The sequence below is a fragment of the Tenrec ecaudatus genome, chromosome 2 (genome assembly GCF_050624435.1).
Source record: "Tenrec ecaudatus isolate mTenEca1 chromosome 2, mTenEca1.hap1, whole genome shotgun sequence".
Taxonomy (NCBI): Eukaryota; Metazoa; Chordata; class Mammalia; order Afrosoricida; family Tenrecidae; genus Tenrec; species Tenrec ecaudatus.
This window is the reverse complement of record NC_134531.1, coordinates 287,648,809-287,673,729: the sequence shown is the minus strand read 5'-3', so window position 1 is coordinate 287,673,729 and position 24,921 is coordinate 287,648,809. Positions and strand designations below refer to the sequence as shown.

General features: G+C 44.1%; 1 protein-coding gene across 1 annotated transcript in view; it reads right to left on the bottom strand.

Annotated features, from left to right (window-relative positions):
* Positions 1 to 24,752, bottom strand: part of CCDC191 (coiled-coil domain containing 191) — a 98,192-nt gene extending 73,440 nt beyond the window's left edge. Inside the window, exons 1-6 of the mRNA XM_075542508.1 lie at positions 24,604 to 24,752; positions 21,897 to 21,935; positions 13,607 to 13,748; positions 11,179 to 11,310; positions 4,366 to 4,544; positions 2,519 to 2,742 (exon numbers count right to left, since the gene is read on the bottom strand). Coding sequence (XP_075398623.1) covers positions 2,519 to 2,742; positions 4,366 to 4,544; positions 11,179 to 11,310; positions 13,607 to 13,748; positions 21,897 to 21,935; positions 24,604 to 24,693 — 806 coding nt within the window. The 5' untranslated portion in view covers positions 24,694 to 24,752. The remainder of the gene's footprint in view (positions 1 to 2,518; positions 2,743 to 4,365; positions 4,545 to 11,178; positions 11,311 to 13,606; positions 13,749 to 21,896; positions 21,936 to 24,603) is intronic.
* Between the last annotated feature and the right edge of the window lie 169 nt (positions 24,753 to 24,921).

The window sequence follows — 24,921 nt, the reverse complement described above, 5'->3', positions numbered from 1 at the left end:
GGCCATTTTCTTTTTCACCCACACGCCCACTGATTTTTTTCCCTCGTCTAGGGCTTATGTGTTTCATGTACCAATTCAAACGAGCTCATAGCTAAAAACGAACAGACAGAACTGTATTCCCCTCAATGACTACTATGACCTGTCTATAACCATCCAATATAGGCAGGGCATTAGTAAGTGTGAGGAGAGGCAGTAAAATATTCTTTTTGGTAGAGTGTTCTAACTTTTGTACTCCATTATCTACCTAATACATTGTGCAATCTCTAAGTATCTCCTTTAAGAGATGTAAAACGGAAACTAGTAACTTTACACTAGACAAAACCAGCAGATAGCACCTTAACCGACTGATCAAGGTTGAGTATCAGGAATGTGATGTACCTCTAATATGCTCTAACAATTAGTGGGGAACTCTAAGCACTGGCAGTGTAACAGGTTACCAGTTGGGCTGTTAACACAGGGTTGGTGGTTCACCAGCACCAGCTGTTCTGAGCAGGAAAAGTACAGCTTCCTGTTCCGGTGGAAACCCACAGGGACAGTTCTGCTCCATCCTCTAGATCAGTGCTTCTCAACCTTCCTCATGCCGCGACCCTTTATGCAGTTCCTCGTGTTGTGGTGACCCCCCAACCATAACACTATTTTCGTTACTACTTCATCACTGTCATTTTGCTACTCTTACGAATCGGTTGACCCCTGTGAAAGGGCCGTTTGACCCCAAAGGGGTCGCGACTCACGGGTTGAGAACCGCTGATAGTTCTAACACCATGCACACATGTGACCACAGTGAAGATCGCAGAGGAATAAAAACGCCGTCCATAGTCCACCTAGGGAAAAACACTGATAACAAGTCGCCGCTGCTTCCTTGTCCAACAATTATTTTCTAATCCTCCTAATTTTTTTATTAATACCTGTTATTATAGGTAAGGTGATGATAATTATCTTTATACACAGATCTTCGCCTGGATATACGATTATTTTCCTCAGACCATTTTTCTAGCACTGAAATCCCCAGGGCGAGTGATAAAATCCCTTTTCCTGGCTCTGGTTGTTCATGGCCAAATTGCTTTCTTGAAAGTTAAAACCGTTTAATCCGCTCAGAAGGATGGCAAATTATCGGCGTCACTGTAACCATGGAGAAGAGCTTCCCTTGGAAAAGGAATGGCTGGCCAGGGCACATTTGCTGAGTGCTCCCATCAGAGGTTCCTTGTTTTCACCACTTGTTTTTCTCAGGGCTTGGGAGCCCTTAGGAAAGCACGGCTCCCCTTGGCCGGCGCTCACTAAAACGCTGGTGATTGTTTTCCGAGAGGACTGCGTCCGTCCAGAGGCGGCCTGGGCCTACCTGAAGGCCTGAGAAGCCGGCGGTCCACTGCAGAGCTGCTCTGAGCTGGGTGGAACAGAGCAATCGAGAGCATGGGCGGGGGACGTGTGTGCTGAGTGGGTGGGGGACTCGCTGGCCTGGTAGAGGATGCAGGTGCTTCTGTCCTCACGCAGCAGGACAAATACATCAGTCATTTCTTTCATGAGGCTCATTTTCCTGCCTGGAGGCTGGATCGCAGTACTATCTCCTGTGGGGTTTTCTCTCACGTCAGAGATACTTCGTGGGCAGTGAGGTCACGGTGACTTTCCAGAGGCATATTAAGAACTAGACCCTGAAGCCATTCACATAGAACAAGGCGCAGTGAGCCAACACACCGGGGGGTGGGGAAATGTTCCACCTCAAAAGTGTTCAGGAACCGAAGACACGACATTAATCATATTACATCTAGAAATATTGGAAGTGACGAGAGTCCCCAGTGGTGGGTAAAGGGTGGTAAACTGGTCTCTAGTTGGCAATTGTGCAACTAAGTCAGCATCTTGGCGATGTTCCAAGAGTCCTCAAAAGGCTCATACCATTTAACTCAGTAATTACATGTCTACGAATTTATCCTAAGACTATAATTCAAAAGCATGAACAGGCTCTACGTCTAAGGATGCTCATTGCAGTAATAATTGTATTAGTGGGGGGAAAATACCCTAAATGCTTACTAGAATGGGGAGGGGTTCATCATAGAAATTATGGCACAGGAACTCAATAGAGTAATATACAGACCTCGGGCCTCTGGGCAATGTGTTAATAACAGTATATCAGGTTACATGCACTCTATGGTTAGTTCACCCAAGCAGGTAAAGGGTCCAGACCAGGAGGAACCATGGGAAGTGAAACAGAGCATTCCTTCAGCTGGTAGAAGAGTGGGCAGAGGCTGTGCCACTGCACTACGCATTAAAACAAGAGAAGTGGTTCTCAACTTGTGGGTCGCCACTCCCTTTGGGAGGGTCCAAGGACCCTTTCACAGGGGCCGCCCGATTCATACCAGTAGCAAAATGACAGTGATCAAGTAGCAACGAAAAGAATTTGATGGCTGGGGGGAGGGGAGGTCACCACAACAGGAGGAACTGTATGAAAGGGCTTAGAACCAGTGCTTTAGAGCATTTCCCAAATGACACCCTAAGCTGAACCCCACCCTCTCCAGGACTGGCTCACATTTTCCATGCTTCTTCCACAGTGCGCCTCCTCTCGAGGATCTCCCTCCGCAGCTTTACCATCTCCCTTTGGATCTCCACCTCCTCTTTCTTGGCTTCCAGAAACTTCCTTTTCTTCTCTTCTTGCACCAGACACTGAGCCTCTAAGAAAGCCGATTTTTGCAGGGCCTTTTCAATTCTCTGGCGTGCTAATTCTTTCTCACGGCGTAAGCGATTTTCTTTCACCTGAAAGAAAGGGGAAAAAAAGATACAATCAGGAGGAAATGCAGTCTGTCACACAGAAGGGGCTATGCCAAACGCTGGACTACATTTGCAGTTCATAGCACACTCGGTTGGAAGCATTCTGGCACAGAGCGCCACTGTTTGTTGGTAGAGTGGAGGGAATTGGCTGGTCTACTGGGTACGTGCCAATGCAAAATTTTACCAGAAGTCAGGGACGATGAATGACTCTCCAACAACCTGGGACTGATCTAAATCATGGAAAAGATGAGACTCTCCTGGGTCAAATCCCAAGTTTTGGTGGTTCTTGAGTAATGCTTACCCAACCCACAGGAATCTTCAATGGGTGCATTACTATTTAAGTAGGCCCTGCTAATTACAATTTCAGAAAGAATGTTTTTTGCTTTTGATGTGATATTGGAAAAACTTGAACCATTTATATTCTGCTTTCAAAAACGCCACAGCCTTGATTCAAATCTTCTACTATTTAAATACGCCAGTGATTACAAAAAAGGTGACTGAAAGACATAAAACCCACAGAAGAAACATTATTTTTTAAGAACATATTAATTCGTTAATGACAAAACTATGATTGAGGGCATCCTTTCTTTTCTGCAGATAGTGGGTTAAGCATTGGGCTGTCAACTGGCAGGTTAGTTGGAACGCACCGGGGCTCCCGGAAGAGATGCGGCGGGCAGTGGTCCCATCAATATCTCCAGACATGGAAGCCCCTTCTACTCTGGAGTGGGAATTGACTTGAAAGGCAGGGAATGGCTCCTTTCTGCTTTAGTTAATCTTACTTTACTCTCTAGTTGGGGTAAGACTTCCAGACCATGGTTGTCTCTTATGAACATTTTCTCCTCCTTTTTGCCAAAAATCCAAACCAGGATCATGCTTCTGTCTCTGCTTCCCCACCAGCCCTAGTGTGCAGATTCGGATTTCCAACCTGGCCATTCGAAAGCCCGTGTGATACAGACAGCACACACGTGTAGAGATCTTCATTCCAGTGACATCTTAGTGCTGGGCATTATGTCAAAGACCAGTGCCCCGGCTGTCCCTAAAGCTCCCCCCAGGGGGTTCAGAGACCACCCCTTTTCCTATAACTGATTCTTTCCGATAACCTTTTCTTTGGAGAAAAGCAATTTCCCACATGCCTTTCTCATTCAAAACAGCTGAACTAGATTTAATTCTCTTCTGTTCGCTTTCAAACTGTAACCACAAAATGAGTGAATTTCGGGTGTCGAGAAAATTGTCATTAAAACACTCACCAGAATATTCATGATATTAATAATGCACAATTCAAAAGCCAAATGGAAGCAAAACCCAAGCTACATTATTTGTGAGAGAAAGTGACATATCCAGACCAATAAAGTTTAGCTCATGATGTTACTGGTCAATATTTTTCTTTCTTTCTTCTTCTTCTTTTTTTATATTCTTAAATCAACTGCCTCCTACCCTCAGTCGATGAGCATCATTTTCTTCTAAAATTCTCTTATTTTTTCTTTCTAACCAAACCACAGATGGCATCCTTTTCCATCATAAAGCCAAAGTCTTTATTTAAGCGTCTTAAATGTGTTACACAAAGGCTGCTTCCTGTTATCCATTTAAATGTTGTTTTCCCCCTCCCACCTGCTTATGTCTCATCTCCATGGTAAGGCGAGGGTCCTTCTGCTGCTGCGTGTCTTGGTTTTCCTGCAATCCAAGATCGTCCAACAGCCCAGAACCCACCACATCTTTATGGAGCAGATGGTCTATAAATTTCTGAACGGAGGTACTTTCTTCTTCTTCCTCCAAATAGTCACACAAGTCTGAGGGAAACAACAACAACAAAACAGAGAAATTTAAAAAAACAACAAAATTAACTTAATGTTAGTATAATTCCCATATTTATATAAAGAGTCCTACGATGATAAATAATACAAACATGTGAGTGTTCAATAAATAAATAGTACACCAAAAGTAAAAACCCACAATAGGATGTGAATTGTGCGAAGCAATTACCCTTCAACTAAGAGGAAAAAATATCTCCACTCTTTTTTTTAAAACATTTTATTAGGAACTCATACAACTCTTATCACAATCCATACATACACCAATTGTGTAAAGCACATCTGTACATTCTTTGCCCTCATCAATTTCAAAGCATTTGCTCTCCACGTAAGCCCTTTGCATCAGGTCCTCTTTTTTTCCCCTCCCTCCCCGCTCCTCCCTCCCTCATGAGCCCTTGAAAATTTCTAGATTATTATTTTGTCATATCTTTCCCTGTCCCACGTCTCCCTTCACCCACTTTTCTGTTGTCCGTCTCCCAGGGAGGAGGTCACATGTAGATCCTTGTAATCGGTTCCCTCTTTCCAACCCACTCACTCTCTACCCTCCCAGTATCGCCAACTCTTTATGATTTACAAATTATCAAGGGTTCATGAGGGAAGGAAGGGGTACAATGAGCTGATACCAAGGGCTCAAGTCAAAAGAAAATGTTTTGAAAATTATGATGGCGACATATGTACAACTGTGCTTGCCACAATGGATGTATGTATGGATTGTGTTAAGAGCTGTAAGATCCCCCAATAAAATGATTTAAAAAAATAAAATTTCCACTCATCGGGAACTAGCCTCGCCCATTTCACTAAAGATTTCCTCATTATGAAATGTAAAAGACGTGATTTCACTCTGATTGCCCTTGAGGAAGTCAATTTTTTTTAAGGCTGTTTTACTGAGGTAGGACTGACCTATGAGCAACTGCAAAAAGTTCAAGTCTACCGTGTGAGTTTTGACAGACAGCTATATCAAAAAGCCCATGACTAACATCCAGAAAAGGAACCTGGGCAGGCGCCCCAGGGTCCTCATTCTGAGGTGTCGTCTCCCTCACTCCTCTCAGAGGACTTCCCCGGCCCTGCTCCAAGCAGCCGCGTTCTGTCCTGTTACTATAGACCAAGCTCCTTGTTCAGGATTTGATATGCATGAACTCATCCATTACGTCCTCCAGCTTTGTCTGCTTCCTTCACTTAGTCTAATTATGCTGAGACTCTTGCATGTTGTTGTTTGCCTCAGTAGTTGATTTCTCTGTATGCTGAGTAGTACACCTGGATGAACATGCACACGTTGTCTATTCCATTGACAATCAGAGGTCGGCTCTCAAGTTTTACTATTTTGATAAAACTGTTCAGGACATTTGTGTACAGATCCTTGTATGCACATATGGGTTTGTTTTTGTTTTCTCTTAGGTAAACAACTTGGAGAGTTGGACCAAATAACTGAGTGCTTACCTTTCTAAAAATTGCTGTTTCTAAGAAGCTGTCTCTGAGTGGATCTACACTCCATATTCCATCAGCAGTGGTGGTTAGATGTTGTGCCAATCTGACGGTACCTTGTGGAGGTACCTGTGCACAGTCCATGCTGTCAATCAGGCTGCCTGCTGATGCCTCCTTTGAGGGGTGGCCTGTCTGTGAGAGTCTCACCTCACAGCCTTCGAGTGGGTTCTGAGCCACAGAGACCCTATAGAGCAGGCTAGCCCTGCACCTGTGGGAGGCCAAGACTCCAACTCTATGGGTATAGGAAGCCTCATCTTTATCCCTTGGAGCAGCTTGTGGCTTCAAACTGCTGACCTGTGGTTGGCAGCTCATTGCACAGACACACAGTGAGAACGTCTCTCTTTCTCCCCTTTCACCATCCTTGCTTGCTGAGATTCTGTGCTTGCCTCCCGGGATGGTCCCAAGTGGACTGGAAGTGCCATGATCCCGTGGACCGTGTATCTACATGATTCTGCACCCACCAGCTTGTGATCTACCCGATTACCACTTCTGCTTCATCTGCCTTCAGCTGTATGAGTCTAGAGGGTTCTGGCAAACATTTGGACCCATGGACTTGGGTTGGATTGGGCCAGACACGTTCTTGATATGAATTTCATAAATGTATGAACTTCAGTTCTCTAGATACCCAGCCTAACACAGGAGTTTTCTAATTCTTTTATATAGTCACCAAATAATTGGTACAATCAGACTTAAATGTAAGTCATTCTAATGGGTAAGTAGTACTCATGGTTTGAACTTACATTTCCTTACTGAATAAGAATATTGGGTATCTTTTCATGTGCTTATTTCCTATACCTCTTATTTAGCATGTCAGTCCAAATATCTTGCAGTTTTAAACTGAGTTCTTTGTTTTCTGATTATTGGCTTTTGCGAATTCTTACGTCCCTGCTCTATCAGTTTGTCATAGTGTGGGAGTTAACATGTTGCTGTGAAATGAAAAAGTACGTCACGGGTATTTCGAATGCCGGCAGCATCAACCAGAGGAGACGGGGTCCAGGGGAGCGTCCACCTAAGCCAGACTCGGAAAAAGGAGCAGGCAGATGGGCTTCTGAAAAGTAACCAGCAATCCTGATGAAAACCAGTGGGCTACCATCTGGCATACTGCTGGGAAATGAGCCCCGCAGGTGGCAAGCCACTCCAAGGACAGCCTTAGTGACAAGGACAGAACAAAGGTTTGTTTCAGACCTGCATCTACTGAAGGGGCATGCCTCAAAATGAAAAGAAACAGCTACAGGTACTTATTAATAATTGGCGTGTAGTCTGTAGGAGTCTAGCAAAATCAGAAATCAATAAAATTGAAATGGAATGCTTAGAAGTCGATAACCCAGGCAGTAGTTTGCTGATGTGGATAACTAAAGTGATCTTCTAGCTGCAAGAATGTTGGAACACAGATCCAGAACATAGGGAAAATCTTAAGAGACTGTTATAATGAGGTAAAATAAAAAGGTTAGTCAATAAAATGTAAAATCGTTCACTTAACTCCCCAAAGGCAACTGTGCAAGCATAAGCTGAGCGAGGCCTGCTATGATCTCAGAAAACAAAACTCACTGCCATTGCGTCAATTCTGACTCGCAGTGACCCTCTAGGACAGGACAGAACTGCCCGTGTGAATTTCCTAGACTGTAACTTTTCATAGGGGTCAAAAGCCTCGTCTTTCCCCCATGGAACAGCAGGTGGATTCGAACTGCTGGCTTTATGGTTGGTGTAACCCAACGGTGCAATCCACTATTCTACCAGTTGACCTAAGTATAGGTAGATAACAAGAGCTATTTGGATCATATAAAATGAAATAATAGTTTCACTATAGGATAAAGGGAGGCATCAGTCAGTGTAAGACAGCGGTTCTCAACCTATGGGTCGCGACCCCTTGGGGGGGGGTCGAATGACCCTTTTACAGGGGACGCCCGATTCATAACAGTAGCAAAATTATAGTTATGAAGTAGCAACAAAAATAATTTTATGGTTGGGGGGGTCACCACAACATGAGGAATTGTATTAAAGGGTCACAGTATTAGGACGGTTGAGAACCACTGGTGTAAGACATGAAAAAAAATTATAAATTATCAAGGGTTCATGAGAGGAGGGTTGGGGAGGGAGGGGAATAAAAGGAGAAGCTGATACCAAGGACTAAAGTAGAAAGAAAATGTTTTGAAAATGATGATAGCCACAAATGTACAAATGTGCTTGATACAATGAATAGATGTATGGATTGTGATAAGAGTTGTACAAGCCTCCAATAAAATGATTTAAAAAAACAGTTTCACTATATCCTTTGTACATGCTTCTGAACAAATACAAAGTAGCGGAACTGTTCCCCAGGCGCCACCATAATCAGGACATCAACAATACAGAAACTACCTGGAAGGATGATGAGAGAACTAGACACCATGTGATATAAAGGATTAAGAGTAGGGGAACATCACGGTATGTATCCAAAGGAGCAGATATGATCACAACTCTCACAAAAAAATTAAAAGATCTTTCCTGAGGGAGGGACCAAGATATTTTCTATTGTGACTCAAAAAATCATGATTACCCCATATAAATATTGTGCTCTTTTAAAACACAAAGGAGAATGTGAAAAATATAAGGAGACTAGATCAATATGACTGGATCAAGAAGAGAAATAGTTTTTAATATTGTGTAAGCATTTTCCCAAAACAGAAACATGATCTTTAAAAAATAATTTAAAAAATATATTTTTTATTGCACTAAAGACCAAAAGTTACCAATGATAAGTTTTTAATGATCCTAATTAAGGGAGGGAGCTATGCTGACTGGAGCCAGCCCCCTAACAGCTGAACGGGCTCTCCACCAAGTAGCTGGTTCCCTGTCCTAGGAGCTGTCCGCAGAGACAGTCTGGCCCACAGGAAGGACTCATAGATCCTTCTTTCTCTTCAAAAGGGAGCAGGGGAGATCAGAGTTGGTGACCTCAGAGAACTCCTCTAACTTTCAGAGTTTTGGATTTTGTGAAACCCCCCCTCCCCGCACCTAACGGGGTATTTTGCAGAGTTCCAGCTCAGGGAATCTTGCCAGGTGGGCTCACCAAATGTGGCTGAGAACTATGAGGCGGGGGTGGGGGGTGGGGGTGGAGCTGCTACCTTCACTCCCAATTCAAGGAAACCCCGATGTGCTTTTGAGAAATTCTCACAGGGCAGCTATGTAACTTGTGTGACACCAAGTCTACACAACAGTGGCAATTTTCTCTGGAAAAAAAAATACGAAGAAAGTCATAACCTTCATTATATAATAATAACTAATAAATGTAAAATGATTACAAAAGCTTGAAGGCAATCTCTGTCAAAGTAAGGAAAACCCACTGCTCTGACTCACAGTGACTTTCAGGGGCAGAGCAGAACGACCCCACTGGATGCTAAGGCTGCTTCTCCTGTGGGAGCAGATTGCCACATCTTTCTTCTGGGCAGCGGCCGGGGGGTGGGGGGTTTGAACCACCCAACTTTTGGTCAGCAGCCAAGTGCTTTAACCACTGTGCAACCAAGGTTCCTACCACAGTCGATAGTCATCTGATAATCAATTGGGAAAATGACTTCTTTTTCTTCTTTTTTATTAAAAGATCGTTTTATTGGGGCCTCTTACAGCTCTTATCACAATCCATACATTAATTGTATCGAGCATATTTTTACATATGTTGCCATCATTATTTTCTAAACATTTACTTTCTATTGAGCCCTTGGTATCAGCTCCTCTTCTCCCCCCACCTCCCCACCACCCTTGTGAACCTTCGACAAATTGTAAATTATTATTGTTTTCATATCTTTTTTTTCTGGAAAGACTATTTTGGGGGGGGGGAGAGGGGGGCAAGGCACTCAGTCCTTCTTGGCTGCGGCCTTCCTCATGGCGGCCAGTACTTGCTCAGCTCCTCTCTCTTCCTCTTGGCCCGGATATGTGTGCCCGCCCACTTCTTGATGAACTTCAATGCCCGCTTGTCCTTGGAGACTTTGAGCAGCTCCATTCCCTTCACTTGTAGGGTGCGATGCCGCACACCTCCTGGATCATGTCGGCCATGAACTTGGTGTGCTTGGTGAGGCGCCCGCGGCGGCGGCTATGCCTCGGCTTGCTCAGTTCTCGGTCACCTTGTGGCCCTTGTCGAGGCCCACGGCCATAGGGGAGCGCACAGCCATGGCGGCGACTCCTCGGTGGGTGCCGCGGCGGAAGGGTATTTTTATATCTATACCAACCATTGTCTCCTTTCACCCACGGTTTCTGTTGAGATGCCTTCTTTTTAAAAAATTTTAATTTTATTTTGTTGGGGGCTCTTATAGCTCTTATCACAATCCATACATATATCCATTTTGTCAAACACATCTGTACATATGTTGTACAGGTCTTTTTCAAAACATTTTCTTTCTACTGCAGCCCCTGGCACCAGCTCCTCATTTCCCCCGCTTCCCTTCCCTACTCCCCCCTCCCTCTGCCCCCTTGATAATTTATTTTTAAAAAATGTTTCATGTCTTACACCAACAGCTGTCTAATTTACCCACTTTTCTGCTGTCTGTCCCCCTGGGATGGAGGTCACACATAGATAATTGTGGTCAGTTCCCCCTTACTCCCCGCCCAGCTTACTCTCCTAGTATTGCTGCTCTCCTTATTGGTCCTGAGGGGTTTATCTGTTCTGGATTGTGAGCTCCTATCTGTAGCAGTGTAGATGTTCTGTTCTAGCTAGATTTGTGAGGTAGAATTGGGGTCATGATAGTGGGGGCTGGAGAAGCATTAAAGAACTAGAGGAAGGATGTATGTTTCATCAGTGCTATACTGCACCCTGACTGGCTCATCTCTTCCTTGTGGCCACTATGACAGGGGATGTCCAATTGGTGGGCTTTGGGGCTCCAATCTGCCCCCCCCCCATTCCCATTGCTATGCTTCCTTAAACAGATCTGACTGCTCTTAAAATCATCAGGACATTTTTAAAAATTGAGAACATTTTCATTTAAAAAGCATCATCAATTTACTAAAGATATAAGACAAGTAATTTACATTCAGTCAAGAAAATGAAAGCCAATAAGCAAGGTAGAGAAAAGGTAAAAGTTTACTCTTCAGAAGAGTTCAAGATGTCTTAAGAGTGGTCTTTAGATGTTAAAGTTTAGAATAAGCAGTTACGGTAAGTTCTTACCATCAAACCTGTCATATTTCAAAGGGCCCATGGCTTCCTGCACGGGAGTCACACTTGACACGGTGTCTGCAGCGTCCCGCATTAGTTCTTGCTTAAGTTTGGTGTCCAGCCAATCACTGACCAGTTCCTGAGCTATCAATCAAACAACAACAAAAAAATCTAATACTTGAATTGCTTCGGAGACTTTCTTCATTCACTGTTTTCATTCTTTCATTACAGGTTAATTGAGAACCTGACTTGTGTTTATTAATTTTCTAGATGCTGAGGAGACACACAGCCAAGTACAAAAGAGGAGAAACAAACATACAAACAGCTCTGTTACCATGAAGAGATACTGGGAGAGAGAGTCAATACCTAAATAAGTCAGAGGAAAACAAAGCAAGGGAAGGAGGCATGGAGTACAAGAACTGGATGGTGGGAGCTGCAATTTTAAATGGGGCCGCCCAAGAGGAAGAAGCAAACCCAAACCAAACAACAATTCACTGCCATCTAGTTGGTTCCATGCCTACTATAGAGTGGAAATGCCCCTGTGGCTCTCTGCAGCTGCAACTTTTCACAGGAGTAGAAAGGTGCTTCTTGCTCTTGAGGAACAGCTAGTGGGTTTGAACTGCCAACCATGTGGTTAGCAGCGCAATGCCTAGCCCAAAGAGGAAAGGAAATGAGAGAGTGAGTCAGCTGGGTATGGGAGGGCCTATCATTTCCTTCAGAGGGAAAGCAAGTGCAGGAAAGCAAGGCACGGAAGCACTATGTCCCGAGTGCTAGAGAAATCGCCAGGAGACCAGTGTGTCTGAAGAAGAGGGGGTGAGCGGGAGAGTAGTAGTAGATGAGAGGGAGGAAGTAACGAGGGTCAAGCAGGTTGTTTATAGAGCAGTGGTTCTCAACCAGGTACGATTCTGGCCCCCAGGGGGTACTTGTTAATGTCTGCAAACATTGTTGATGGTCAAAACTAGGGTGTGGAATGCTAATGGCATCTACTGGGTAGAGGACAGGGATACTACTAAGCATGACCCAGTGTTCCCACAACATGTAGTGATCTCGCTCAACATGCCAATAGTAATGAGGCTGAAAAGCACTGGTTTGGGGGGTTTCACGGCCAATCTAAATACTCTGGCTTTTACTCTGAGTACAATGGGAAGCCACAAGATGGACTGAAGTGAAGAAGTGCCTTATATTTTAATATCACTCGGGCTCATATGTTGAAATAAACCATGGGAGGTCAGACCCTAAAACAGGGGGCACTAGTTGGAAGACAAAGGCTAGGAGTGAGTTGGTGGTTGACTGGTGCCTGGGATAGAGGTGTTATGAGTTTGTTAAACTCTAGCTTAAGTTTCAGGTGGAAACAACATGATCTGCTGATGGATTGGATATGGGATGTGCGACAAATCTACCAGATTTTTCTTTAAACAACTGTAAGGGGGCATTGCCATTTACTGAGGTGGAGAAGGTCAAGGAAGCAGAGGGCTGTGGGAGGTAGATGAGAAGTACAGTCATGGACATGCTAAGTCTTAAGCACATTGTACTGTGAGATAGATACTGGCAGTTCAGTTTGGTTTCAAGGAAGAAGTAAAAGCTAAACAATAAAATCAAATAAAATTTAAGTGTAGGAGTTGTTGAGATACAGACAATATTTAAAGTGGATGAGGCCACCAACAGAAGGCGGCTGATAGAGCAGACTAAGTCTTGATGAATTCTGGTAGATTTTAAGGATAGATTAAGGGGGAATCAGCAAAGCCAAGTGAAAAAGGAGTGTCCACTGAGGTCGGAAGAAAATTAGTGTGTGAAATCCTGGAAGCCCAATTGTAGTGGGAGTTTCTTAGTGAGTCAGATAATCAGCTGGAAGTTTATTGGTATGGAAAACATTTCTGCTTTAGCACTATGTTCACGATCACAACCCGCTCTTAATGTGCAGGGCACAGGGTTTCAAAGAAGAAGCAAAGTCTACTTCAGATTACCTTTGTCATTATCACTATTCCCAAGTAGCTCTCAGGGAATGGGGTTTCTGCATAGGATGCATGATGTAAAAATTTGGGGGCGGGGGGTGGGGGAAAGAAATGAATCAGGTCGTTGAAACTAATGGTCTTATTATCTGTGTATTACTAGTGTGTTAACATCAGTGCCAATGGCATATAACACTTACCGGTCCAGTTTACTATGTCAAATGGCCTCTGGATGTGGTTCCATTTCAGGAGACAAAATGGGCTTTAAATAGATCTGTACTTGCAGTACTGCAGTTAACTTCAGAGTAAATTAGTTTCAGGACAATAGAAAGAACCCAACATTAAAGAGAAAAAGGAAAACTTCTGTCATAGAAAAGATAATGAACTTTCCCCATGAACTTTGGAAGCCCTCTCTATGTTGTAGATGATGCTTTAATAAATTGCGCTCCAAAGGATAGTTACATTGCAGCATTAAAGTTTTTTTTTCTTACCTTCTTCATAGGCTTCATCATAATCCTCTATTTGTACAGATGTTTCCAAATTGATGACTTGGCCGCAAAGTCTTCTGGGTAAAACTGAATTTCCAGCAGAAAACGGCTTCGAATCGGCCAATTCTGAGGCTCTCTCCACTCTCTTCCATGTCAGAAAAACAGCAACAGCAATGAAACACAAAACGCCATTAAGATGATACGCTCTTGGTTTAGTCAGACAATTTCTCCCCTGCTCAAGAGCCTTTCTATCAACCACTATATTTCATTGTTTTTCCGTTTTGGAAGGAACTCTAAGATTTAAATGTTTTCCTCCCCTCGACAATGTGTCAGCCCTGATGGACACGCCGTAGAGTGATGTACAGTAAAGGGGACACGGTGGTCAAGTGCTCAGCAGCTAAACAGATGTTCAGCTGCTTGGACCCGCCACCAGCTCCGTGGAGAAAGACTTATGACCTGCGCCTGAAAGAGGCCAGGCGGCCCATCGCTGGGGGCTGTTCTACTCCGTCCTCTTTCCTGTGAGTTGGAACAGACTTGACAGCAAGGGGGTTTGATAAAGAGCATGAACTAAATTACGCTAGTCTGCCATCCTTCAAAAGGCACTTACAAGTGTTTATATTTGCATGGAGTGTTATTTAACCTTTAGATAACTGTGGTTTGCAGCATTAATCAATCTCGATGTTTTGTTTTAAATAAAGGAAAGTTTATTCTTAGTTTCTATACCATGGCATTCACATAAACACACAGCAGAGGCAGAGTAACATTTCCTCAAATTATTACCATGAAAGAAATCTCTCATAATATGCGAGAGGAAGCCAAAAGGCATTCTATTAGCCTTCCCTCCACTGTACTTCAGCAACCTATGCATAAGGTGACCCTGAACCAGGTCACACAGAATCACCCACTGCTCAAGACAAATGTTGACAAACCGCTCTCTTACATCACCCCCTATGTAATTCCCTCCGTCATTGTTCCTACTCCTGTAACAGAGAAAAGTTCAAAGTGGATGTCAGAAGAGACTCAGAAACTGTAGAGTAGCTAAGGCACATGGAGGAGGAAATAGTGACGTCAAAGAGCTGAACAGAAAATTTTGAAACAGAAAATTTCAAAAGGCAGCTTGAGAGGACAATGTACACTTTATAATGAAATGCGCAAACACCTAGAGTTCGAAAACCAAAAAGGAAGAACACACTCTATGACTCTTAAACTCAGCATATCTTAAAGAAAAAACTCAAGCCCCAAGTGGCAATAGAGAAAGATTCTATGCGGGAAAATATTGAACGATGCAGGAAGCATCAAAAGAAGGTGGAAACAATCCACAGAGTCACAATGGACCATTGCATAGGAGCAATGACTAATCGTCCTGAAGGAAGAACTCCAAGCTGCACCGAAAGCATTAGCTAAAAACAAGCCTCTAGGAACTGATGGAATATCAACGGAAAAGTTTCAACAAGCAATGAAACACTAGAAATGTATGCTAGAAAATTTGGAAGACAACTAACTACTTGATCAATTGATTGGAAGACATGCGTACACGCACCCATTCCAAAGAAAGGTGATCCAACAAAATATGGCAATTATAGAACAGTATTGTTGATATCCCATGCAAATAAAATATGGCTGAAGATAACCCAACAAAGGTTGCAGCAGTACATTGGCAGGGTGCTGCCAGAGATTCAGGCTGGATTCAGAAGGCTCAGAAGAGGACATGGAGCATCTGATATATTGCTGATGTCAGCTGGATCTTGGCTGAAAGTAGACAATACCGGAAAGATGTTTACTTGTGTTTCATTCACTATGAAAAGGCATTCGACAGTGTGGATCATAAGCAACTATGAATAACCTTGTAAAGAATGGAAATTCCAAAACATTTCATTGTGTTTATGCAAAACCTGTTCATGGATCAAGAAGTAGTTGTGGGAACCGAACAAGGGAATACTGCATCATTTAAAAACTGGACAGACTTCCGGGGAAGATGGCGACTGAGTAACACATGACAGAGGGACTCCAGGGAAATCAGCACAGGAGAGTTACTAAGAGGGAAATTCCACACTGCCGGGTCACTGGAGGAGCATCATAAAGATAAGTAGGCACAGATCCATGAGGGTTTGAGGAGGTGGGGGCTTTTGACTTACCACAGTGGAGGCCGGTTAGGGTTTGAACTTAGCTCCACTGTCTTGGCTGGAGCCTGGGTCATTTGGGGCCGGTGCAGGGGCTTTATCCCAACAGAGTCACAGCTTACCACTGCCTTGGGGCAGGCATTAACCCCCTCTAGCCCCACTGTCAGGGATCGGGGCTCTGCTATATTTTTACTTTTATTTCCCTCACTTCTCTCAATCCCCCACAGTCTCAGCAGGCTTGGTTTTTCTTTTTCTCTTACCTTTTCTCTCATGCCACTGCCTATTTCCACACCACTCTCCTTAGCCTAAGGCATTTTCACTGACCTCCACCCAGCTAGGAGTGGTCCACCCTCTGCTGGGGAAAGCCCACCTACCCTCTGCCAGAGGTTATCCTGCCCAACTTCTTCCAGGGAAATTCTGCCCACCCACACTCTGCAATGCTTGACACTTGGCTGCGAAACCCTGCCCACCTTCTTTGGGAGGAAATCCTGCCTGTGTGGTTGGGGGAGATCCTATCTGTACTCTGTGGTCCCATGTGACTGAGGGAACTTCCTCCCACCTGCCGAAGTGCCTCACCAAGGCATCTTGGCCTAAAGCAGCTCAGCCAACACTCGCCAATGTTCCAGGCTGCCGTGGGAACCTCTGTCCAACCTCCACAGTGATCTACTTGACCAGGGCAATTCCACTCCCAATTTGAGGTGCTCTCCACCAAAGTAGGCAACCCAGCCTTTGATGGCACTCCCATTGCATCAGGCACCCCGCACGCCCTCTGCAATGATGCCAAGTGCTGTGGGCCACACTATCACGGACTCTTGTGAGATCACCCAGTATACTACCATCCTTGTGAGTCCACAACAACCCAACCAGTGATCCCTGAGAGGACCATCTAACTTCCCCAATGTGGTGAAGGAAGCTGATGGTGCCCAGCTATCAAACTATATAGCTTCTGGGGTCTTAAAGGCTTGGAGGAAACAAGTGGCCATCTAGCTTGCAAGCAACAAAGCCCACATGGAAGAAGCACACCAGCATTTGTGATCACGAGGTGTCAAAAGGATCAGTTATCAGGCATCAAAGAACAAAACATCATATCCCAAGCCCACCTGTAGGCAACTGGATATCCGCTTACAGAAGGGTCACCGGGAGGAGACAAGCCAGTCACGGTGCAGTGTAGCAATGATGAAACATACAACTTTCCTCTAGTTCTTAAATGCTTCCTTTCCCCTCCTCCCCACTATCATGCTCCCAATTCTACCTTACAAATCTGGCTAGACCAGAGGATGTACACTGGTACAGATAGGAACTGGAAGCACAGGGAATCCAGGGCAGATGACCCCTTCAGGACCAGTGGTGAGAGTGGCGATACCTCGCCGGTGGAGGAGGGGTGGGGTGGAAAGGCGGAACCGAATACAAGGATTTACATATAACCCCCTCCCTGGGGGATGGACAAAAAAAAGTGGGTGAAGGGAGACATTGAACAGTTTAAGCTAAGACAAAATAATAATAATTTATAAATTATCAAGGGTTTATGAGGGAAGGGGATGGGGAGGGAGGGGAAAAATGAAGAGCAGATATCAAGGACTCAAGCAGAAAGCAAATGTTTTGAGAATCATGAGGGCAACAAATGTACAAATGTGCCTGACACACAATGGATGTATGGATTGTGATGAGTTGTATTCAATCTGTATGCTGACTAAACAACCAGAGAAGCTGGATTAAACAAAAAAGAACATAGTATCAGGATGGAGGAAGGCTTATTAACAACCTTTGATATACAGATGACACATCTTTGCATACTGAAAGGGACGAAGACTGGAAACACTTGCTCTTGAAAACCAAGCATTGCTGTACTCAGTATGGATTACAACTCAATGGATAGAAAATCAAAATCCTCACAGGTGGATCAATAGGTCCCATCGTCATAAATGGAGAAAAGGTTGAAGTTGTCAAGCATTTCACTTTACTTGGATCTTCAATCAATGCTCATGGAAATAGCAGTCAAGAGATCAAGTGACGTGATGCATTGGGTCAATCTGCTGCACACGATCTCTTTAATTCTGCCTAATCATAGACCATCACTATGAATAGCCTTGCTCTCATGAAAAATGCATTGGAAAGAGGATTGTTGCAGATGCAGTTAGGAAGCACCCTGTGCTTTGATCTCCCTGATAATCCAATTCAATTTGTTCTAATTTTAAATGTTTGGGTCTTTTTATTGATGCTTTTATCTGTTTTACTTTGTTATTGCTTGTTTGTGTTTTTTTTATTTAAATGTTTTTCTGTACATGAAATCGAGGATAGGTAAATTAATGGTTCCCTGGGGATATTATATGGGAGATGGGAACTAATAACAATTAGCACAAGAGTGAAGAAAATGTCCCCAAACTGATTGTGGTGATGACTTACCTAAAGGATTCTATTACATATGAATTATACACCAATAAAACTTTTGAAAAAGGTAAAGTGTTGAAAAGCAAGGATATTACTTTGAGGACTAAGTGTGTCTGACCCAAGCCATGGTATTTTCAATGGCCTCATATGCATATGAAAGTTGGGCATTCAATAAGAAAGACCAAAGAAAAATCGATGCATTTGAACCATGGTGTTGGGATGAGTACTGAAAGTACAATGGGCTGCCAAAAGAATAAACAGATCTGTCTTGGAAGAACCTCCTTAAAGGCAAAAACGGTGAGACCGTCTCTCATACTTTGGACATTTTACCAAGAGATAGCAGTCTCAGAAGGAGGACATCATGGTTGGTAAAATGGAGGGGCATGGAGAAAGAAGACCCTCGGTGAGACGGACTGACACAGTGGCTCAAACATAACAAATGTGAGGACGGGGCAGGACCAGGTGGCGTTGCATTCTGCTCTGCACAGCTGTGCTCTGAGTCCGAAGGACGACGACTACTAGTACTCTTACTAGTGAAGAATACTAAAGTAAGTCTATGAGAGCCAAAACATGACCTCGAGGGTCCCACCTGAGTGTACAGACCATCCATCACCAAAATAGATGTGGTGCTTTGAACACTACTGATAGAAAGTGAGCTGAGCTGTGGGACGGCACTGAAAGAATCGTCCACAAAGGCAAAGGCCATGAGAGATGGGAAAGGAGGGAAAAGCCCAAAGTTGTAGTGAAGTGAAATTGCTGAGGGTAACTTTGCTCCACAGTCTGTGTGACTCCCACGAGGGAAGGGGTGGGAGCAGATACATAAGGTGTGGGGGAGTCTAATTTGGGGATTGGCCAGTTTTGCCCTTCTGATGGGTATGAGTGAGCCATCTCAGATGCGGGAAGAGGAATCCCGTGACCATCAGGAAAGAAGAGTCACCAGCAGCATGCTTGAGACGTGCCCTGCCTGATGCGGCAGAGGCAGCAGAGTCTGTAGTTACCGAGACCCTGAGACAGAGTGATGGGTTTCCTGGCCCATGGAAGAACGAAAGCTGAACACCTTTGGGTGGGAGGATGGCTTGAAGAGCGGAGTGTCCTTTGGGCATTTATAGTGCTCAAAAACTGCCCCCAAACAAACACACTGCCATGGAGTCAATGCTGACTCATAGTGACCCTTAGAGGCCAGGGTAGAACAGCCCCTGTCAATTTCCTAGAAAGCCAGAACCAGCTCAAATGCACCATCCTTCTCTAGAGCAGTGCCTGGTGGTTTTGAACTGCTGAGCTTTGCGATCACAGCCAGATGCACAGCCATTACACTACCAAGGGTAGCCCCTACTTGTAGTGCCAGAGGACTTTTTTAGCACAGGCCCAACAGGGCAGAGGCTGAGAGGCTGAGGACCAGAGAAAGGCACGCCTGCTTGCATGGCTAGGAAGAGGCGCCCCTGCAAACAAAAGGACTGTATTCTGATAATGCTCTTTGATCCTGCCTTGTGGTAACCTGGTAAATTCCTAGTAAAGCCCCATAGTTGCGAGTATTGCCTATGAGTTGTGTGTGACCACTGCGATGAATTCTTGAACTCAGCAGAGACGCTAAGTGCGGTGTGAGGATGCTTGACTGCGAATCGGATAAAGAAGGATAAAGGCTTGTCTGACCTCTGTCTCAGAGGCATTCTCCTTGGGAAGACCTAGAGTTGACTTCTCCCGTCCTCTTGTATTTCGTAGTCACTTGATACATAAAAATGGCTGAAAATAAATTGCTACTAATTATATTACATCTGGCTTCAGTCCAACCTTGCTTGGTGTTTATGATGCCTGATCATTTAGATAATAATTCTTCAAACTGGTCCTAGACAGGAGGGTATTTTCCCCAGGAAAACGCTGCATGGCTTTTCAATATGTGGCACATAAAATTGTAAGCATGGCAAATAGCCACGCTGGCATCCAGAGATGTGCACCTGAAGTGTTTCACAGTCCGTTTGACTTGCGCGACAGAAGGACTCAAAAATATACAATTCAGGCCTGGAGATCCCAGAAGTTACCTACCACAATTTCACCCTATCTGAACACTCAGAACACTCGGAACCCCAACATTAAGTGGTCACTTAAATGCCACTTGAATATCTCTAGTATTAGAAAACCTTTGTAATTGAGAGAACCCCCCCTCTCTTTTTGATGAATCTAGTCATTAGAACATTTTTACTTACAAAGATAAGTCAAAATGTATTGCTACTAGGGTTCTGGTTCATATATGCACAGGTTTATTCCAAACAAAATACTGTCAAACATGTCTCTGTCATTAGTGGATGGTTGCATGTAAGTTCTTGTGCTGTCTGCGTCTCTTAGGGTGCTTCAGAAAAAAGGGGATGGACACTTTTTTTGTACCGTGGAAAACATGATTTGGGGGTGAGAGCATTAGCTCTCAAATTCTAAACAAAACTCAAGTGGACATCTTCCCAAATCATTGAAGCCTTGAAACAAATGCATGGAAATGTTGCCCAATAAACCTAAAACAATAGTCATTAGGTGCATCAAGCACTTGAAAAACGGAACAAACATCAACCTTGATGAACGAAGAAACGGTGACTGACGTCCAGAAATTGGAGGGAGAAGAACATAGAACTACCATTGGTGCGAAAGCTCCAGAAGTTGGGATCTTACGTGGCTTGACATTTTTCATTTTAACTGAGCATCCTGCCCTTAGCAAGCTTTTAGCTCTATGGTACCAAAAGCAAAACATTAAGATCAGCTAGGTCACCGAATCGATCTTTCCATCAATCTTTTCAGCAAGATCCAAGGTAATAGAGTATTTTATAGAATGAAGTATAATGGGAGGCAGGGGGGGGGGGGGTGAGTCTAGATTGGTTGATATGATCCGAAGGCAAAGTCTAATCATATCAGTGGCTTCTTGGGCGATGTGCTGGGCAAGTTAAATTCATGGTGAAAAGGACACAGAAAGGTGGTAGGGACTCCTAGGGTGAAGTTTTAAGACAATGGAAAAGTTCAATGGTGAAGAAAAGCCAGGAAGGCTGCACTAGTGAATGTTTTCCATCAGGACAAGGCAGCCCCTCATTCCTTGTGGGTAGCTGTCCTTTGACAATTCCCCTGGGAAACCTTACCCCTTCCACCTTATGGGGCCAACGTTGCCCCTCCAGACTTATTTTTTGTTTCCAAAATTCAAGGAAAATTCAAAAAGAAAATGATTTGGCTCTTTCAAGGATGCCTACACTGCTGTGTTGACTTGGCGCCAATTGAAGGATGCAAAATTCTTCAGTGAAGGGATTGAGATGGAAACGCCTCTTTCAGAAGCAGATAGAGTTAGACGGAGGCTATGCTGAGAAACCATGGGACACTGTGACGTTTTTGTTGAGTGAAGGTAGTTGTGAATTTAATGCCATATTTTAATCTTGCCTAGTGTGCACACAGCTTCTATCTATGGTCTCTGTGGTCAATGTCACCACAGTACAGCCTCCCTTATATCTCAGGGAGGCCCGCACATCCTCCCCCAAATTGTTTCTTCCCCTGCTCCTCTAATCCTTCCTTCATGGGATCCTCCTGGCATTTTAAAACAGCATGCACACACTTGTTGTCATTCGTCCACACACAGTTTCGTGAAAAGCAAAAAAATAGTGATGAGATCATAAAAAGTATAAAAACTAAGGCAACATATAAAGTCCCATGGGAATACAAGCAGTGCAGAATATGCAAAATAGAGACCTATTAGTAGTCCTTTTCATCTGACGATGTCTGATTCTCGATTCTCTATCTTTTTAGTTTTGAAATGGCCTTACCTTCACCCACTGCTCCACATTGTCAGGATTAAAGGTAGGCTGTAAAGAAACATAGAATATTAGAATACTAATATACAGCTGTATCTCTATCAATGTTGTCATTTCAATCTAATCTTCTGATTTAAGTATATTAAAAAGTGTCCTTTATTCTGTGTCCCCAGCATTTCAAGAGAAAGTCTAGGTACACAAGAACAGAGAATACCTGTATAAGCAAAAATCATTAAGCGTTCATCCCTTGCTCGCGTCACAACTCCAGAGATTCTGAGTAACTTGGTCCGCTGTGAGCCCGCATCAGTATTTTAAACTTACCCCAGATTAAAATGAAGGGACACACTCAGCCTGCTACATGAAAACCCAGTCAAACACTGATTGCTTAACCAAATTATCCAGAGGTCAGAGGTTTGAAACCAGCAGCACTCCACAGGGGAAAGGCACAGCAATCTGTTTCTGTAAAAATGTATAACCTTGGGGCAGCTCCACCCTGTCCTAGTGGGTTCCTGCGTTGGAATCAACTGAAACAATATGGGTTTGTTTGTTTTTTTATTATTATTTTGGTATTCAAGTCAAGGAAGCCAGCGCTGGAGCCAGGTGTCTTTCTCCTTGTTTTTATCATTAGGAGCCATTAAGTAGCTGTAGCTCATAGGAGCCCCATGTGCCAGAGAAGAGCAGTCTCGGAGGGTTTTCTTGGGTGTTATCTTTATGGAAACAGATTGCCAGGGTTTTTCTCCAAGGAGCCACTAGGTGGGTTAAAGTCACCAACCTTTTCCTTCGCAGCTTTACCCTCAACAGTTGTGACCCAAGGGCTCCTACTCAGTTCTCCTTAACCCCCTTTGCGAGTGTAGGCTGGATCACCATTTCCTTGTCTCACCTTGATCAGGGATAAGAACTAGGTAGGTAGAGGTGTGGGGTAAATCATTCTATATTTAATGTATAAAAGAGAAAATGAGGTAGAGATCAAGTAAAGTTCCACCCAGATATCAGAAAACAATACCAAAATAAAAACCAAACTCACTACCATCAAGGCAATTCTGACTTATCTTGACCCTACAAGGCCAGTATACCTCTGTCCCAATGAGTTGCATAGACAGTAACTCTTATGGGATTAGAAAGCCTCATCTTTCTCCTGAGGAGTGTCTAGGGGTTTTGATCTGCTGACTTTGAGGTTAGCAGCCAATGTGTAACCCCTATCCCACCATCCTTCCATCTAGATATTGATCTGAAATTCAAAATCAGACTATCAGGGCATTTCTTTTCCTCACTGTGCAACTGTGAGATGCATGCAGAACCCCCTGTAATAATCACTTAGCAAATAGAAGTCTTTTGTGTTGCTAATAATTCAGGTGGGTTTTAAAATAAATAATATCCAAACTAGCATGCTGACACATAAAGATGGGAAAGGCATAATACCTTTTTTTATTTGGATAATACTTGACCTTCCAAACTCTTACAGATACTAATTAATGCAGCTGTGCTGCTTACTAAGTTTGTCATTGTGAGAAAAAAAAAAGTTCATCCTTTTAAAATACAACTGAACTTCAAGACGCCTTTTATTTTTACCCTTTCACACTCTAGGCAGCAACACTGAGCACCGATAACACAATTATCCTTCATTTCAAAGCCGTGAGAAATTGTTCCAAGTTTTTACTTTTCATCAAGGTTACCCTGATAACCCATTTCAGGTCCAATTTATTATGAGTGACAGGAGCAGACTCGGTTTGCAAGTCTCTCTAGGACACTAGTTTTCATCCTTCAGTATCTAGGACAAGGTGTTTGTCACATGGAGTATGCCCAGCACACTATTTAGATAGCATGTTAGAATAGCCCAATTGCCCCAGGCCCTCAGAATAGCCACACACATGTCTACAGACGTTTTTTGGTGAAAGTGTAACTTCAAAGGGTGAAAACACCTGGTGAAACTTCTTGAGCTGAAAGCTGAATAGCCTCTCCATTTTGGTACTCACATTTATGCTTAAGGTATTTGTGTGTGTGCTGCTGAAAAAGGGAAGCTGTGCACAGCACACACCAGGTAACCCTGACTTTACCCTTGTCCCTTACATATGCTTCCAGTTTAAAATGGCACCCTCAGCTTTTCTTGTTCTCAGATGCGAAAAGACGCCAAGGAGGTAAGAAAGACGGAGAGAACCTCTCTTTTTAGGTTTGGCTGAATTTTGAAATTCCCGTGTGAATAAAACCGGAATTTGGGTATGGTTGGATGCGATTTGTTTGCATTTAGAAATCCCCTAGTGACTGACACGGGATTGTTTTTCTATTCAATGCCCACGAGTCCTCCTGAGTTCATTTAGATCTTTTTTTTTTTAAAGGGGAGGGGCACAAGGCAGAGGACTTAATGTGAAGACTCCGCTCTGTCCCTCGCCCGCCAAATCCTCTGGATTTGGGAAGCATCAAATGAAATGTACTTCGCTACTTTTACGGGGCGGGGACCAGGGTCACTGTCCTGCACAGGCACTGGGACGACTGGATCTCCGAGGCTATAGAGACAAGATCGGTGCTGCCCATCAATGCTATACGGTACCCACAGCCCCACGTGCCTAAGATGCCTAAACTCAAGGCAACGTTGGCCATGAACAGGAAGGGCAGTGGCGGCCCAGGTAAGGATGCCCTGGAGGAAACAAAGAGGAAGCGAGGGTGGGGATTGGCAACGCCTCGGGCCGGTGCTCGACCCTGCAGAGCTCCCGAGAGGGATCACCTTGGGACTCGGCTTTCTTGTGAACCGTTTCCAGCCATTCAGTTCCGTCCTCTTCCTTGAGGCAGCCTTTTCTTGGGGTGTCAGCGGCATTTTCCAAATTCAGGACCGGATTTTGTCCAAAGCGCCAGTAACCGTTCCTGGACACAGCCTGCTCCCAGGTCGTACTGGGAGTTGTAGTTTCCCCTTCCACAAAGAAGACCAGGCGTCGGGAGCGAAAAAACCACCATTCCCAGGAGGCTTTGCGCAGACGCAACGCGGTCGTTGAGTTACCTATGGCAACCGCGGCAGTCTCTCCGCCTCCCGGCCTTAGCGCGCCTT